Source organism: Salmo salar, chromosome 01 (genome assembly GCF_965601325.2).
Source record: "Salmo salar chromosome 01, fSalSal1, whole genome shotgun sequence".
Classification (NCBI taxonomy): Eukaryota; Metazoa; Chordata; class Actinopteri; order Salmoniformes; family Salmonidae; genus Salmo; species Salmo salar.
Genome location: NC_138291.1, coordinates 51,713,564 through 51,733,133, shown reverse-complemented (window position 1 = coordinate 51,733,133; position 19,570 = coordinate 51,713,564). Strand labels below are relative to the sequence as shown.

Sequence of the window (19,570 nt, the reverse complement as noted above, 5' to 3'; positions counted from 1 at the left end):
GTGAAGTTGTCCCTACTACAGAAACTGATCTAAGGTCTGCTTTGAATGTTCCCCTCAATGGGATTTGGGGAGGATGAGCTGATCCTATATCTGTTACGTTGGGCCTACATGACAATTTCCCTAGCCCTACAGATATGATTGGAGATGGTTGATTAACACTCCCCTTGTGCTTTTCACTGAGATTTAACCCCACACTAGTGGCTCACCAGTGTTTTTTAAATGAAAGCTCAAGTGTAATTATGTTTCCATCAGGAGTGTGACACTACATACTTTTTGTTTTGTAAGGTGTTAAAGTTAACATGTAGCGATTGTTATGCAAATGCACGCTAAAAAGTAACGTTACCCAGAACCTGGGCTTGGCCCCAAGTCTGAGGAAAGGTCCGCCGGAGCCATGCACGGCCCAGTGAGACACAGGTGACGGCCCGCGTAGGGATCGAAACAGAAAAGTCTGAGCCTTTTGGGTAAAACCTCATTGGAAATACACCATCCATGTTTTGCTATGGAAGACGGTGCCACACTACAGAATATGAAACCACCATGGTTTGAACGATAATTTAATCCCCTAAAATCGTCCATTGATTTGAGGGTTAAAAAAGAAATGCAGCATAATTATATCGTTAGCATAAAAGACAATGGAAGTCACAGAGCTGAGAACTTGTAGCAGCCAACTACATGGTGAATTCCTCATTCATTGTCTTGATTAATACTAAAGAATGAGATCAACTGAACAAAAGGTTTGACTGATGCTGATGACAAGCTAGCTACAACAGCAGCAAGATTGTCTTGACCAGTGTGGCAGTGAATAGCTAACTGGCGTTAGCCAATGGTAAACTAGCTAGTGTGGCAGTGAATAGCTAACTGGGGTTCGCCAATGCTAAACAAGCTACCTATAACGTTAGTTAGCTGCACGGACCACACTTGAAATGTGCCTTATAATAATATAATTGCTACTTAGATTGTAACAAGGCAAGTTAGTAACTAGTATAGTTAATTGCTAACTTTAATCCACCATACCTGCACAGAATGATTCACCGAAACGCGGTGTTTTTTCCAACAGTAACAGCACTGCTCGGTGTTAGCAGGCTAGCTTGGTTGCTAGCCGTACCAATTTGGAGCACCTTCAGCGTAGTCGTTATTTCCGTTTTCCTCTCCGAAACAAAACGAAAAGCAAAACAAAAGTTAAAGCGAATGAGTACTTCCTCGGTCTCGTTATTTTTTCACTTACAAAGTCGCGTTTTTTTTAAGCAACCCAGATGTTGAAAAGTGGGGATCTAGGCAGCTAGGGACGGAGCCAAACCCTTTGTTCCTAACCAGACGCGAACAATGGCCCCGTCTCTTACGTTTCTCCTCCCTGCTTGCGTAAACATTCCCTCTGCAGAATGGGCTCCCCAATCGTGTTTAATCGAAACGTAATCCGCCTTTACAACCCCCCCTATTCACAAACTAATAGCTATCTAGTAAAGCTTTAAACATTTGCTATGAATTGTAGGTGTATTAAAATAAATAATACAGTCAGTATCTAGCTAGCCTTTTAAAAACAATCACATTCACTGCCTCTCATTCAGTCAGTACTATGATGCATATAATTAATGCAGAGAAAAAGTTTGAGTGTAGCACCTTATCACACATTGACTGATCAAAGAAGTTCAGCTTAAAAATATGCATCTAATAAATTGGGTAATTGGTCAACATTGGTGACACCTTTAGGACAAAACCTGGCAACAGCTCAAGGCACACAAAGTAGTACTCTTACACTAGAGGCCTGACACTACGGCTCTGAGTGATGAGCTGATAACACCTCAGACAGTGCTGGAGTTCAAACCAAATGTGCGAGCACTGGTTGGTCGGCCCAATTTTAGGTAGTATGTACATGAGTGTATAGTTAAAGTGACTATGCATATATGATAAACAGAGAGTAGCAGCAGTGTAAAAAGAGGGTTTGGGGGGACAATGTAAATAGTCTTGGTAGCCATTTGATTTGCTGTTCAGGAGTCTTATGGCTTGGGGGTAGAAGCTGTTTAGAAGCCTCTTGGACCTAGACTTGGTGCTCCGGTACCGCTTGCCATGCGGTAGCAGAGAGAACAGTCTATGACTAGGGTGGCTGGAGTCTTTGACAATTTTTAGGGCTTTTCTCTGACACCGCCTGGTATAGAGGTCCAGGATGGCAGGAAGCTTGGCCCCGGTGATGTACTGGGCCGTACGCACTACCCTCTGTAAGTAAGTGCCTTGCGGTCGGAGGCCGAACAGTTGCCATACCAGGCAGTGATGCAACCCGTCAGGATGGTCTCGATGGTGCAGCTGTAAAATAATTTGAGGATCTGAGGACCCATGCCAAATCTTTTGAGTCTCCTGAGGGGGAATAGGTTTTGTCATACCCTCTTCACAACTGTCTTGGTGTGCTTGGACCAGGTTAGTTTGAACTTGAAGCTTGAAGCTCTCAACCTGCTCCACTACAGCCCCGTCGATGAGAATTGAGGCGTGCTCGGACCTCCTTTTCCTATAGTCCACAATCATCTCCTTTGTCTTGATCATGTTGAGGGAGAGGTTGTTGTCCTTGCACCACAAGGTCAGGTCTCTGACCTCCTCCCTATAGGCTGTCTCATCGTCGTCGGTGATCAGGCCTACCACCGTTGTGTCATCAGAAACTTCATGATTGTGTTGGAGTCGTGCATGGCCGTGCAGTCATGAGTGAACAGGGAGTACAGGAAGGGACTGAGAATGCACCCCTGAGGGGTAACCGTGTTGAGGATCAGTGTGGTGGATATGTTGTTACCTACCCTTACCACCTGGGGGCGGCCCGTCAGGAAGTCCCAGGGTCCTTAGCTTAGTGATGAGCTTTGAGGGCACTATGGTGTTGAACTCTGAGCTGTAGTTAAATGAATAGCATTCTCACGTAGGTGTTCCTTTTGTCCAGGTGTGAAAGGACAGTGTGGAGTGCAATAGAGATTACATCATCTGTGGATCTGTTGGGGCGGTATGCAAATTGAGGTGGATCTAGGGTTTGTGGGATAACGGAGTTGATGTGAGCCCTGACCAGCCTTTCAAAGCATTTCCTGGCGACAGACGTGAGTGCTATGGGTCGGTAGTCATTTAGGCAGGTTACCTTAGTGTTCTTGGGCACAGGGACTATGGTGGTCTGCTTGAAACATGTTGGTATTACAGACTCAGACATGGAAAGGTTGAAAATGTCAGTGAAGACACTTGCCAGTTGGTCAGCGCATGCTCAGTGTAAACGTCCTGGCAATCCATCTGGCGCTGCGCCCTTGTGAATGTTGACCTCTTTAAGGTCTTACTCACATCGGCTGCGTAATGCGTGATCACACAGTCGTCTGGAACAGCTGGTGCATGCTCTCATGCATGTTCTCATGCATGTTTCAGTGTTACTTGCCTCAAAGTGAGCATAGAAGTAATTTAGCTCATCTGGCATGCTCGTGTGACTGGGCAGCTCTCAGCTGTGCTTCCCTTTGTAGTCCTTAACCTGTTGGGGGTAGGGGGCAGTATTTACACGGCTGGATAAAAAACATACCCGATTTAATCTGGTTACTACTCCTGCCCAGTAACTAGAATATGCATATAATTATTGGCTTTGGATAGAAAACACCCTAACGTTTCTAAAACTGTTTGAATGGTGTCTGTGAGTATAACAGAACTCATATGGCAGGCAAAAACCTGAGAAGATTCTGAACAGGAAGTGGCCTGTCTGACAAGTTGTTGTTTATCTTGGCTCTTTTTATTGAAGACTGAGGATCTTTGCTGTAACGTGACACTTCCTACGGCTCCCATAGGCTCTCAGAGCCCGGGAAAAATCTGAATGATATCGAGGCAGACCCAGGCTGAAACACATTTGCGCGTTTGGCAAGTGGCCGATCAGAGGACAATGGGCTTAGGCGCGTGCACGAGTCGACCCCGTGCTTTATTTTCTTTCGTCTTTTTACCTAAGCGCAGATTCCCGGTCGGAATATTATCGCTTTTTTACGAGAAAAATGGCATAAAAATTGATTTTAAACAGCGGTTGACATGCTTCGAAGTACGGTAATGGAATATTTAGAATTTTTTTGTCACGAAATACGCCGTGCTCGTCACCTTTCTTTACCATTCGGATAGTGTCTTGAACGCATGAACAAAACGCCGCTGTTTGGATATAACTATGGATTATTTGGGACCAAACCAACATTTGTTATCGAAGTAGAAGTCCTGGGAGTGCATTCTGACGAAGAACACCAAAGGTAATCAAACTTTTCTAATAGTAAATCGGAGTTTGGTGAAGGCTAAACATGCTGGGTGTCTAAATAGCTAGCCCTGTGATGCCGGGCTATCTACTTAGAATATTGCAAAATGTGCTTTCACCGAAAAGCTATTTTAAAATCGGACATATCGAGTGCATAGAGGAGTTCTGTGTCTATAATTCTTAAAATAATTGTTATGCTTTTTGTGAACGTTTATCGTGAGTAATTTAGTAAATTTTTTGTAAATTCACCGGAAGTTTGCTAGTTCTGAACGTCACATGCTAATGTAAAAAGCTGGTTTTTGATATAAATATGAACTTGATTGAACAAAACATGCATGTATTGTATAACATAATGTCCTAGGGTTGTCATCTGATGAAGATCATCAAAGGTTAGTGCTGCATTTAGCTGTCTTCTGGGTTTTTGTGACATTATATGCTAGCTTGAAAAATGGGTGTCTGATTATTTCTGGCTGGGTACTCTGCTGACATAATCTAATGTTTTGCTTTCGTTGTAAAGCCTTTTTGAAATCGGACAGTGTGGTTAGATTAACGAGAGTCTTGTCTTTAAAATGGTGTAAAATAGTCATATGTTTGAGAAATTGAAGTAATAGCATTTCTAAGGTATTTGAATAACGCGCCACAGGATTCCACTGGCTGTTACGTAGGTGGGACGATTTCGTCCCGCCGACCCTAGAGAAGTTAATAGTTTGCAAGCCCTGCCACATTAGACGAGTGTCGAAACCGGTATAATACGATTCGATCTTAGTCCTGTATTGATGCTTTGCCTGTTTGATGGTTCGTCAGAGCGCATAGCTGGATTTCTTATGAGCTTTCGGATTAGAGTACCGCTCCTTGAAAGCGGCAGCTCTACCCTTTAGCCCAGTGTAAATGTTGCCTGTAATCCATGGCTTCTGGTTGGGGAATGTACGTACAGTCACTGTGGGGACGACGTCCTCGATGCACTTATTGATAAAGCCAGTGACTGATGTAGTTTACTCCTCAATGCCATCGGAAGAATCCTGGAACATATTCCAGTCTGTGCTAGCAAAACAGTCCTGTAGTTTAGCATCTGCTTCATCTGACCACTTTGTTTTTGATTGAATCACTGGTGCTTCCTTCTTTAATTTTTGCTTGTAAGCAGGAATCATGAGGATAGAATTATGGTCAGATTTGCCAAATGGAGGGCGAGGGAGAGCTTTGTACGCGTCTCTGTGTGTGGAGTAAAGGTGGTCCAGAATTTAACATGCTGATAGAAATTAGGTAAAACTGATTTAAGTTACCCTGCATTAAAGTCCCCGGCCACTAGGAGCGCCTCCTCTGGATGAGAGTTTTCCTGTTTGCTTATGGCAGCATGCAGCTCATTGAGTGCGGTTTTAGTGCCATCATTGGTCTGTGGTGGTATGTAGACAGCTACGGAAAATACAGATAAAAACTCTCAAGGTAGATAGTGTGGTCTACAGCTTATCATGACATACTCTACCTCAGGCGAGCAAAACCTTGAGACTTCCTTAGATATCGTGCACCAGCTGTTGTTTACATATATACTTAGGCCCCCGCCCCGTGTCTTACCAGAGGCTGCTGTTCTATCCTGCCGCTAGAGTGTATAACCCACCAGCTGTATGTTCTTAATGTCGACATTCAGCCACGACTCGGTGAAACATAAGATATTACAGTTTTTAATATCCAATTGGTAGGATATACGTGCTTTCAGTTCGTCCCATTTATTTTCCAGCGATTGAACATTAGCTAGCAGGATGGAAGGCAAGGGCAGATTAGCCGCTTGTCACCTGTTCTTTACAAGGCACCCTGATCCCTGCAAAAACTCTGTTTCCTTCTCCAGCGAATGACAGAGATCTGGGACTGGTCGGGTGTCTGTAGTATATCCCTCCCTTCCGACTCATTGAAGAAAAACTCTATCTAATCTGAGGTGAGTAATCCCAGTTCTGATGTCCAGAAGCTCTTTTCGGTCATAAGAGACGGTAGCAGCAACATTATGTACAAAACAAGTTACAAACAACGGGAAAAAACAAACAAAATAGCATGGTAGGTTAAGAGCCGATAAGACAGCAGCCATCCCCTCCGGCGCCATCTTTGAGTTACTTATGAACAGAGTTGGAAAAAGTACTCAAATGTCATACTTGAGGAAAAGTAAAGATACCTTAATATAAAATGACACAATTAAAAGTAACCCAGTAAAATACTACTTGAGTAAAAGTCTGAAAGTATCTGATTTTAAATGTACTTTAAGTACAGTGGTGGAAAAAGTACTACATTTTCATACTTGAGTAAAAGTACAAAGTAAAAGAAAATGCTATACATCAAATTCCTTATATTTAATAAACCAGATGGCACAATTTCCTTTTTTATAACTTTTTTTGACAGCCAGGGGCACACTCCCAACACTCAGACATAATTTACAAAGGAAGAATTTATGTATCGTGAGTCCACCAGATGTGAGGCAGTAGGGATGACCAGGGACATTCTCTTGATAAGTGTGTGAATTGGAAATTCTTCCTGTACTGCAAAGCATTCAAATTGTAACTAGTACTTTTGGGTGTCGGGCAAAATGTATGGAGTAAAAAGTACATCATTTTCTTTAGGAATGTAGTGAAGTAAAAGTAAAAGTTGTCAAAAATATAAATACTAAATTAAAGTACAGATACCACAAAAAACTACTTAAGTAATAATATTTTAAAGTACTATACCACTGCTTATGAATGAGCGTGGCTCACTACACTATGAGCTCCTGACCTGGACTGCACCCCATCACCATTGTGTTGTCAGAGGCAGAGGTAATATACGGATCTACTGGCAGTGGCCTCACACACAGAACAAAGCCATGGGAGACACTATATGGCAAACATTCCCTAGGAAAAAATAAAGTTAGGAGGGATGGAAGGTGGGAATAAAGGAAGGGGGATGTAAAGGGCAGAGGAAAGTAGCATTTTGTATAATGGAAACAGGAATGAGAATTCAACTACTAGCCTAATTCCAGGCCTGATTTTTGTCCCGTGAGAGGCATGTGATCAGTCACGCCTAACTAACTGTTGCCTTCTGTAGAGGGAGAGATTGAGAGCGAGGGAGAAAGAAGAAAGAAAGAAAGAAAGAAAGAAAGAAAGAAAGAAAGAAAGAAGAAGAAAGAAAGAAAGAAAGAAAGAAAGAAAGAAAGGAGAGAGAGCTGGAGAGATGGAGAAGGAGAGTGTGAGGGAACAAAAGAGGGCAAGAGAGGAGATTTGTGAAACAGCATCCCCCTCTACTAAACCAGCTGAAAAACAGCTTGTCCTTTCTTTTGACCGTGGAGCCAAATAAGATTTTATTTTTTAATTGAACCTTTATTTAACTAGGCAAGTCAGTTAAGAACAAATTCTTATTTACAATGACGGCCTACCCCGGCGACACTGGGCCAATTGTGCACCCAATCACGGCCGGATATGACACAGCCTGGATTTGAACCAGGGACTGTAGTGATGCCTCTTGCACTGAGATGCAGTGCCTTAGACCGCTGCACCACTCAGGAGCCCAAAATAACTGACAGTGCGATATGTTACTGGTGGATAAAAGCCCACAGGAGGACAGATCTAGTCTCAGCAGCACTATGCTGGAAAGCAGAATACTGTAAACATATGCACGTACACGCATACACAGCTGCACTACGGTAGGGCTGCTGCTATCAGGCTCAATAGAGACAACAATGTGTGTGTGTGTGTTCCTGTGTGGGTGTGTGTTTGCCTGCGTGTGTGCTGTGTGTCCGTGAGAGTTCTTGGAAACAGCGGTACAATGTGCTTCTATGCCAGAACAGCCTGTTAAAGCCAGTAATCCCTATGCCCTCCACTGTGCCATTGTGTTTCCTGTACAATAGACACATTATCTATAGGGGGCACTATACACAAACATTTTAGAAATCATGACAAGTAGGAAACATGATTTGGTGCCCTCTTGTGATCCTCCTGAATACCTCCTAACTTCACTCTGCTCCATCAACCATCTGTGTCAAATCAGAACGCTTTACATAATTTAGTTTTATTCGACTGGAATACTGATGGAATTTACATCCTTGAATGTGGCAGGTAGCCTAGCGGTTAAGAGTGTTGGACCAGTAATTGAAAGGCTGCTGGTTCAAATCCCCGAGACGAAAAAGGGAAAATCTGTCAATGTACCCTTGAGCAAGGCACTTAACCCTAACTGATGCTGGAAGTCGCTCTGAATAAGAGCATCTGAATGACTGTAATGTAAAATGTAATTCCCCATGGGGAATTCATATTGAAACTCAGACGGTCCAGGTTGAAACACAGACAGACCTTGTTCAAAAAAGGGCTCACTATAGTCTCATTAACAAGCCATACCACTCAAACCCTGCACTCTCAGTGTTTCCTGTAAAAGGTTAGGCAGAGCTGATGATGGCCTCTGCTGTGTTCTTCACTGGCCAACAGGCTTTCATCTACAGAGATCTGGGTCATGCTCATTTATAGGGCACACAATGGAAAATGTTTTGTAATGGCAATCGGAAATTAGCATTTGTTTTTGGGATGAGCATTTGTTAATGTTATGTTCAGGTAGTCTCTGTTTCAGTCGACTTTCTTCCATTTGGTGACTATTGATCATGACCCTGCTGTAAGATAGCAAATTGTCCCCGCCAATGGCTGTTTTGACTTGACAGGCAGGAGTGTTAGGGCAAATTCCATTAGGCAATTAATGAACATTGAATTAAGAAGATTTATTTTATTTTAATTCACTTCCTGAAGGGACTGACGTTGACTCTCCAACCCTGGTAGGCATCGTGCTTGTTCTGAATATAGTGATTCAGACTTGGACAGACTTGAATTTGCACAGGAAACTGACCATGATAAGATACTGATACATATAAGAGATTGAGGTGAACTGTACAAAATGTCAGACTGACCGTTTCACAGTAATAATGCCCATATGTACACACTTTTCTCTCTCTCTCTCACACACACACACACACACACACACACACACACACACACACACACACACACACACACACACACACACACACACACACACACACACACACACACACACACGGTGTGTCTTCTTGTGACGATCAGAGAAAGGTAAAGAATAGAGACAAAGGGTATTGATGAAGATATCGATCAAGCTCAGACTAAGTTACAGTTAGTAACCACTTAGTAAGCAACAAATAGACGAAGCTGCCAGAGAGAGAGTGACAATCAAATGTGCGCGCACGCGCATGCGCACACACTCACACAAACCAGACACACCTCCATAAGGAACAATGTTGTTCTGAGGGCACAGGAGCATTCCACTGACTCAAACTTGTCCGAGCAAGAAAACGTTGTGTCATTCAACATGGGGGAAAGACGTATGCGTGTATGTAGGAAACGTGCGCTCGTAATAGCTAGTGAGCGCTAGTAGCCGTTGTGCAGTCTTGCTGAGAAATAAAGTGCACTGAATATTGAGTGAGGAACACACTGTAAACCAGTTGCTGGACTTTACCTTTACAGCAGAAAAGACACACGAGAGAGAGACAGAAGACAGAGAGAGCAATAGAGAGTGAGAGAGCAGAGAGACAGAGAGCGAGACATGGTGAGACTTACCAGGGCAAGCGCAGCCTCCAACAGACATCTTCTCACATGTTGTAGGTCTCTGCTCTGCTGGAAACAGCCGCCTCCAGTCCTCCCTCCGTATGCAAGGATACACATGCAGAGAGAGAGCAAGAAACAGAGGAAAGTGAGATAAAAGGGTTAGAAGAACAGGACATATAATGACACGTAAAACAGGATCGGAGCTCTCCCTTTCTAGCTCGATTTAACAATCAGGAAGTAGGAAATATACTGCTCTGGTTGGTTTATTAATATGCAAATTGCAATCCTCGTGGGCAGAGATAAATGTGAGGGGGGGGGGAGACACGAACCATAGCTCTCTTGAAATCGTTTATTGTGGCAAAGATATCAGTAATTTTGTGTATACAGGGCAACAGATATGCTTGCACAGGGCAACAAGAGAGGGCAATCTTCTGTTTTTCAAAACGTATGATGTGCAGAGGCTATGCTTTGCAAACATTGAACGGCCATTGCCTGCTCTGGTATGTAATTGGTGATCTAAATGTCAGTGCCGGTTGGTGCCGTTTAAGAGGAGGGTGGATGATAATTTTTGGAGCATGGCCTTATTTCTAATAAAGTATATTGGATGACTGTCATTCATATTCCATTCACTCAGCTCAACATAACATCGATAGGTTTAGGCTACTACATGATACTCGAATTTTCCCTGTACCCATCATGAGGTTGCTACAACCTAGCCTATGAACGAAGGTTTACAACATAGGTGCACAGGTCGAGAGAATTTTTTGCAATCAAGGTGACAGACAGTGACACATTCAATACCGCCTTGCACACGCTTGCCTGCATCTAGCTCATCTAGCTGTAATCATTAGTCCAACAGCTGCAAATGAGAGGTTCTATTGGACAAATTCAGGTATGTTTATCCCCGTTTCGTTCCCTTTGCTTCCGTTTAAGAAACATTTATTCAACAGAATTGGCAGAATGAATACACCCCAGATCACATGCAAACACAATTCACTTTTATAGTAGCCACAAAACATCATGATCACTTCACTCGTTGTATATATAATTCCTTCTCGCAACTATCTACTCACTCTCCTCCTCTCACCTTTTCCCTTCGCATGTGGACTTCAGTGCACAACACATTAGCTGTCTATGACCAGGTAAAAAACATTTCCAAGACAAACCTTCAAATTATGACCGCTAACCGCAACACACAGCCTACATCATTATCACCATATTATCCAATGTCACAGTTATATCCAATGTCACGCCCTGATCATAGAGAGCCCTTGTTTCTCTATGGTGTAGTAGGTCAGGGCGTGACTGGGGGGTATTCTAGTTTAATATTTCTATGTGGGGGTCTAGTTTATTATTTCTATGTTGGTGATTTGTATGATTCCCAATTAGAGGCAGCTGGGAATTGTTGTCTCTAATTGGGGATCATATTTAGGTAGCATTTTTCCCACCTGTGTTTGTGGGATATTGTTTTGAGTTAGTGCATGTAGCACCTCTGAAGTCACGGTTTGTTGTTTCTTTATTTGTTTTGTTCAAAGTTTCACTTAATAACCTCTAGGGGCTAGGGGGCAGTATTTTCACGGCCGGATGAAAAACGTACCCAATTTAAACAGGTTACTACTCTGGCCCAGAAAATAGAATATGCATATTATTAGTAGATTTGGATAGAAAACACTCTGAAGTTTCTAAAACTGTTTGAATGGTGTCTGTGAGTATAACAGAACTCATATGGCAGGCAAAAACCTGAGAAAAAATACAAGCAGGAAATGAAAATCTTGTGGCTGTACTATTTTCAAGTCATTCCCAATAAAACACACAGTGACAAAGGATTCATTTTGCACTTCCTATGGCTTCCCCTAGATGTCAACAGTCTTTATAAAGATGTTTGAAGCGTCTATGATGAACAGAGACCGGATGAGAAGGAAGGGAAGTTGATGTCCCTGGGATGTCGTCACTTCATTATTGCGCATTCATGCGCGTTCATGTGGGATGAGACCTTGTTCAAAACGTTTTTCAAGACACAGGAAAGGTCCGGTTGAAATATTACTGATGTTTCACGTTAAAAATGGCCCTAAAGATTGATGCTAAACAACGTTTGACATGTTTGAACGAACGTAAATAGATTTTTTTTAAACTTTTCGTCGTGACTTTTCCCTCCCGCGCCCTACATTTTGAGTAGCCTACCGAACGTGCTAACAACACGGAACAACATGGAGTTATTTGGAGATAAATTATGTACTTCATCGAAAAAACAACAACATTTGTTGTTGACCTGGGATTCCTGGAAGTGCCTTCTGATGAAGATTATTAAAGGTAAGGGAATATTTCTAATGTTATTTATGATTTTAGCTGATTCCAACATGGCGGCTATCTGTATTGCGTAGTGTATTTTTCTGAGCAGAGTACTCAGATTATTGCAAAGTGTGCTTTCCCAGTAAAGTTATTTTGAAATCTGTCAATGCGGTTGCATTCAGGAGATGTTAATCTATAATTCTTTGAATAACAGTTTAATACTTTAACCATGTTTTATAATGAGTATTTTTTGTAAATTCACAGGCAGTTTTGGGGGAGACACATTTTCTCAACGACACGCGCTGATGTAAAATGCTGTTTTTGGATATAAATATGAACTTGATAGAACAGAAAATGCATGTATTGTCTAACATAATGTCCTAGGAGTGTCATCTGATGAAGATTGTCAAAGGTTAGTGCATAATTTTAGCTGGTTTTCTGCTTTTGGTGACGCCTGTCCTTGAATTTAAAACCGATGTGTGTACTTTTTTGGCTATGTACTCTCCTAACATAATCTAACTTTATGCTTTCGCCGTAAAGCCTCTTTGAAATCGGACAATGTGTTTCAATTAAGGAGATGGTGATCTTTTAAATGGTGTAAAATAGTTGATTGTTTGAGAAATTGAAATTATTAGATTTTTGCTGTTTTGAATTTCCCGCCATGCTAGCAATCCCGTCAGTGGGATTCTATCCCCAAGAGGTCCCCAAGATTAATAAAATATGTGTAACTCTGCACCTTGGTTCATCTCTCCACACAGCCGTGACACATATACTTAGGTTGGAGTCATTAAAACTCATTTTTCAACCACTCCACAAATTTCTTGTTATTAACAAACTATAGTTTTGGCAAGTCGGTTAGGACATCTACTTTGTGCATGACACAAGTCATTTTTCCAACAATTGTTTACAGACAGATTATTTCACTTATAATTCACTGTAAAATTGTAGACCACAAGTCTGGTTCATCCTTGGGAGCAATTTCCAAATGCCTGAAGGTACCATGTTCATCTGTACAAACAATAGTACGCAAGTATAAACACCATGGGACCACGCAGACATCATACCGCTCAGGAAGTAGACGCGTTCTGTCTCCTGGAGATGAACATACTTTGCAAAAAGTTGCAATCCAAGAACAACAGCAAAGGACCTTATGAAGATGCTGGAGGAAACAGGTACAAAAATATCTATATCCTTAGTAAAATGAGTACTATATCGACATAACCTGAAAGGCCACTCAGCAAGGAAGAAGCCACTGCTCCAAAACCATCATAAAAAAGCCAGACTACGGTTTGCAACTGCACATGGGGACAAAAATCGTACTTTTTGAAGAAATGTCTTCTGGTCTGATGAAACAAAAATAGAACTGTTAACAATGCCCATTGTTATGTTTGGAGGAAAAAGGGGGAGGCTTGCAAGCTGAAGAACACCATCCCAACCGTGAAGCACGGGGGTGGCAGCATCATGTTGTGGGGGTGCTTTGCTGTAGGAGGGACTGGTGCACTTCACAAAATAGATCAATCATGAGGATGGAAAATTATGTGGATATATTGAAGCAACATCTCAAGACATCAGTCAGGAAGTTAAAGCTTGGTTGCAAATGGGTCTTCCAAATGGACAATGACCCCAAGCATACTTCCAAAGTTGTGGTAAAATGGCTTAAGGGCAACAAAGTCAAGGTATTGGAGTGGCCACAAAGCCCTGACCTCAATCCTATAGAACATGTGTGGGCAGAACTGAAAAGTGTGTGCGAGCAAGGAGGCCTACAATCCTGACTCAGTTACAGCAGCTTTGTCAGGAGGAATGGGCCCAAATTCACCCAACTTATTGTGGGAAGCTTGTGGAAGGCTACCCGAAACGTTTGACCCAAGTTAAACAATTTAATGGCAATGCTACCAAATACTAATTGAGTGTATGTAAACTTCTGACCCACTGGGAATGTGATGAAATAAATAAAAGCTGAAATAAATCACTCTCTCTACTATTATTCTGACATTTCACATTCTTAAAATAAAGTGGTGATCCTAACTGACCTAAGACAGGGCATTTTTGCTAGGATTAAGAGTCAGGAATTGTGAAAAACTGAGTTTATTGGCTAAGGTGTATGTAAACTTCCGACTTCAACTGTATACTGTATATTTTACCATCTATTGCATCTTGCCTATGCCGCTCTGTCATTGCTCATCCAAATATTTATATATTATTCCATTCCTTTATTTAGATTTGTCTGTATTTTTTCTATTTTTTCTATTTCACCTTTATTTAACCAGGTAAGCTAGTTGAGAACAAGTTCTCATTTACAACTGCGACCTGGCCAAGATAAAGCAAAGCAGTGCGACAGAAACAACAACACAGTTACACATGGAATAAACAAGCGTACAGTCAATAACACAATAGAAAAAAAAGAAAGTCTATATACAGTGTGTGCAAATGGCATGAGGAGGTAAGGCAATAAATAGGCCATAGTAGCAAATTAATTACAATTTAGCAGATTAACACTGGAGTGATAGATGAGCAGATGATGATGATCAGATGATGGTGTGCAAGTAGTGATACAGGTGTGCAAAAGAGCAGCAAAGTAAATAAAAACAATATGGGGATGAGGTAGGTAGATTGGGTGGGCTGTTTACAGATGGACGATGTACAGCTGCAGCGATCGGTTAGCTGCTCAGATAGCTGATGTTTAAAGTTAGTGAGGGAAATGTAAGTCTCCGGCTTCAGCGATTTTTGCAATTCGTTCCAGTCACTGGCAGCAGAGAACTGGAAGGAAAGGCGGCCAAAGGAGGTGTTGGCATTGGGGATGACCAGTGAGATATACCTGCTGGAGCCCGTGCTACGGGTGGGTGTTGTTATCGTGACCAGTGAGATAAGGCGGAGCTTTACCTAGCATAGACTTATAGATGACCTGGAGCCAGTGGGTCTGGCGACAAATATGTAGCGAGGGCCAGCCGACTAGAGCATACAGGTCGCAGTGGTAGGTGGTATAAGGCGCTTTGGTAACAAAACAGATGGCACTGTGTATTAGGTAGTTGTTGTGGAATTGTTAGCGTACTTCTTAGATATTGCTGCACTGTCGGAACTAGAAGCACAAGCATTTCGCTACACTCGCAACATCTGCTAAAGCCTGTTGGGGCTAGGGGGCAGTATTGACAATTTCAGAAAAAATATGTGCCCATATTAAACTGCCTCCTACTCAAACTCAGAAGCTAGGATATGCATTAGTAGATTTGGATAGAAAACACTTTGAAGTTTCTAAAACCGTTTGAATGGTGTCTGTGAGTATAACAGAACTCATATGGCAAGCAAAAACCTGAGAGAAATCCTACCAGGAAGTGGAAATCTGGATGCATGGGCTCTCTTCAAGTCGTTTCCTATTGAATACACAGTGACGTAGTAATAATTGTGCACTTCCTACAGCTTCCACTAGATGTCGACAGTCTTTACAAAGTTGTTTGAAGCTTCTACGATGAACAGAGCCCGAATGACAAGGAGGGGAAGTTGTTGAGGCAGGGGGTGACATCACTTTTTGGAGCGCGTTCATGAGGATGTATCCCTCCCATTCCAAAACCTTTTTCAAGACACAGGAACCGTCCGGTTGAAATATTATTGAATCTTCACGTTCTGAAGGCCCTAAAGATTGATGTTTTACAACGTTTGACATGTTTGAACGAATGTAAATACAACTTTTTTTTACTTTTTGTCGCGACATCGTCTGCGCGCTTTCTACACTTGGAGTAGCTTACTGGACGCACGAACAACAAGGAGTTATTTGGACATAAATTATGGACATTCTTAGAACAAAACAAAACATTTTGTGGACCTGGGAATCCTGGAAGTGCCTTCTGATGAAGATGTTCAAAGGTAAGGGAATATTTCTAATGCAATGTATGATTTTAGATGACTCCAAGATGGCGGCTATCTGTATAGCCTAGTGTATTTTTCTGAGCTCAGTACTCAGATTATTGCAAAGAGTGCTTTCCTCGTGAAGCTTTTTTGAAATCTTTCATAGCGTTTGCATAAAGGAGATGTTCATCTATAATTCTTTGAATGACAGTTTAATTTTGTATCAATGTTTATGACAAGTATTTTTGTAAATTGTGGCACTGATTCACCGGCAGTATTTGAGGGAAAATATTTTCTGAACGTCACGCGCCGATGTAAAATGCTGTTTTTATATATAAATATGAACTTTATCGAACAAAAATGCATGTATTGTGTAACATGATGTCCTAGGAGTGTCATCTGATGAAGATCGTCAAAGGTTAGTGCTGCATTTAGCTGTGTTTTGGGTATTTGTGATGCATGCTAGTTGCTAGGAAAATGGCTGTGTGGTTGTTTTTGTCGATGTACTCTCCAAACATAATCTAATGTTTTGCTTTCGCTGTAAAGCCTTTTTGAAATCAGACAATGTGGTTAGATTCAGGAGAAGTGTATCTATAAAATGGTGTAAAATAGTCATATGTTTGAGAAATTGAAGTTATAGCATTTATGAGGTATTTGTATTTCGCGCGACGCGATTCCACTGGCTGTTGACTAGGTGGGACGCACCTTGCCCAGGGAGGCTAACCATGTGAATGGGACCAATCAAATTTGATTTGATAGCAGTTACACTGGTGGGCCCTGGTGGCAATAAATTCATAAAACCAAAAGCTTACCTTAGCTGTCCTCCGGCTCCACCATGGTGCTACCCTACAGAGTGCTGCTGAGGCTACTGTAGACCTTCATTGCAAAACAGTGTTTTAATAAATTATTTGGTGATGTGAATATATTTGGTATAGTTTTATCTAAAAAGGAAAACATTTCAATGTTTCAGTATTTTTATATTTATGAATTTCACTGAGGGGGATGGTCCTCCCCTTCCTCCTCTGGGCAGCCTCCACTGCTAAATGTGCAGCTCATTGATTTGAGCATCCTTTTGTAAAGCTCATTTGTTCAACTTTGTAAATGGTGAAAATAGGAATAACCTCAAAACGCTCCCCCCCTCTCTCTCCCTTGTCCTCCCTCTGTTTTGCATCTGTGTGTAGAACAGCAGTGTTAATCACTACAGACAGCATCGATTAAAAATGCAAAGCCCACCTGGGGCGCTGGGACACTGGAGACCCATGAAACACACACACACACACACGTCACCCTCCAGTATGAGCCTTCATAGCTGTCCCTCACCCTAGCTCTCTTCTCTCTTTCCCCTCCCCTCTTTTCCCCTCTCCACCTCTCTCCATCAAGCGTCTTCTCTCTAACTCAATAATCTTACAGTCCACCACATCACTATGTTTGTATACTATGTTTGCATAGTGAACTTACACACAGCACTGACACACACTTACCCCACCAGACATGCCACCAGAACAAATTCAAGGAAACGTACAGTATTATACAGAGCCATGAGTGCATGGAACTCCCTTCCATCTTATATACTGTAGCGCAAGTGAACAGCAAACCTGGTTTAAAAAAACAAATAAAGCAACCCTGCTCACGGCACTACGCCTCTCCCCCATGTGACCTACTTGTTGTGTGTCTGTTCTGACATGTATGTGTAACTGATGGATGCACACACACTACATGTTAATGTTTTTACATGTATGTAAACTGTAAAATCTTTTGTCTGTCATTTATTTTTCATTATGTGTCAGACCCCAGAAAGACTAGTTGTCACCATTGGCGTAATAAATCAAAACCAAGACAGACAGACAGACAGACAGACAGACAGACAGACAGACAGACAGACAGACAGACAGACAGACAGACAGACAGACAGACAGACAGACAGACAGACAGACAGACAGACAGACAGACAGACAGACAGACAGACAGACAGACAGACAGACAGACAGACAGACAGACAGACAGACAGACAGACCACACACACACAGTAGGAGCGGGGCTTCTCTTAACAAGCTCCAGCTCTTTGTTATCAGTCTGTCAGGATCAATACGTTGAGGAAGCAATACAACCAATTTACAAAAATAACAAGTGGGGCACGACATTCCCTAAATGCTATGACGCGCCGTGTCAGTGACAGAGCCATCAGAGCTGAATGTCATACATACTGTTAGACACATTTCTGAGGAACTACTAACACCCTCCCTAAGGCCTTTACTATTTGTAGTCTCTCTCGCTCTCTCTCTCTCCAGTCAGGACAAAACAGAATTATCTCAGCTGACAGTAGAACTCTGCTTTTAAAAGGGTGAACTGAGAACAAAGGCAGATATGAGTCATTTCACAGAGAGAGAGAGAGCGGTGTGTGTGTTTGTTTCTGTTTCCACTCCAGCTTTGGGGAAATGGCTTTTGTTTCTGCGCCAGAAAGGCGTTGAGGCTAGAGATATACACTTCGCTGACTGCACAAACAGGCAGTGTCTCTCGCACTGGCGCTCACTCTCTAAAGCAGTTTTTCCGAAAACAAAGATGGTGTAGCTCTATCTTTCCCTGTCAGAAGGCACGCAGCAACAGCAATGTCACAGGAGTCAGGTACTTGCACAAACACACACACACACCTGAATGAGAACGGTCACGCTTCACCTCTTGTGAAGAACATGTTGTTCACTGGAGGTAAACAAACACTCTTATGAACATGACATTTTACACACACACAAACACACAATAATGACATTGGCATAGCTAGCCTAATCCTCCAGTCCCAGTCCATCTTAGGTGAGGTCACAAAATAATGCTTACCTCTCCTCTTTGTCTGTCTGTCTACTCGGCACCTCACGACACACACACACACACACACACACACACACACACACCACACACACGCCATCCATGCTTACCTTTTCCCCCCTTTTATCTCCTCCCGTCCTCTGTCCGTGGCTGTGGAAACACCAGAGCCTGTTCACTAAAACATCCACCAGGTCAACTGCAGAGAAAAATAGACCGTCAGAAAAAGAGACAAAAAGAGAGAGGAGATGTAGTGGAGCACAGAGATGATGAGGAAGAGAGCCGGCTAGCTCTCTGCTGGTATAAATATGACGCAGAGGCAGCAGCCAGAGTCACTTCTTTCCTCTCCTCTCCTCCACCCCATCCCTCCATACCCACACAGAGAGAGAGAGGGCACTGTATCCATGGCAACAACGAGGAGCAGTAGGTGGTGGTTACTGAGATGTTGGGGCACAGCAGGGTGATTCTCGTGAAACCAACTGAAGCCATGTCTGTGATGATTTCAGCTATATAGCCTCTAAAATGTTTTAATAATCTACTATCACATTAAAGCTCACTATGCTTGGTTTCTAGTTCTTTAACTTGTTTTGGCCTTAAATCTTATTTATAAAATGGACTTTAGATGCATTTAATTTATAGAAATAACTAACACATTCAATTAAAACCAATGAAATATTGTATAAAGTGGTATTCAAAGAGTTAACATTTCTGGGTATTCACATAAACTAGTCATATTTAGATGTTCATTACCCTAACTGTGTAATACTTGAGGTTTGAGCAAAATTATTAATTCAACTTTTACAGTATAATAGATTAGAAAGAGCATGAA

General features: G+C 42.1%; 1 protein-coding gene across 7 annotated transcripts in view; it reads right to left on the bottom strand.

Annotated features, from left to right (window-relative positions):
- The window catches only part of ldb1a (LIM domain binding 1a), a 43,699-nt gene extending 24,662 nt beyond the window's left edge, over positions 1-19,037 (bottom strand). Inside the window, exons 1-2 of one of the 7 annotated variants that reach the window (XM_014198964.3) lie at positions 18,855-19,037; positions 9,811-9,893 (exon numbers count right to left, since the gene is read on the bottom strand). In XM_014198964.3, coding sequence (XP_014054439.1) covers positions 9,811-9,838 — 28 coding nt within the window. In that variant the 5' untranslated portion in view covers positions 9,839-9,893; positions 18,855-19,037. Of the gene's footprint in view, positions 1-1,014; positions 1,375-9,810; positions 9,894-18,854 lie in introns of those variants that run through there. The other 6 variants (XM_014198932.3, XM_014198946.3, XM_014198939.3 and 3 more) reach the window with 6 other exon arrangements.
- Positions 19,038-19,570: the final 533 nt, after the last annotated feature.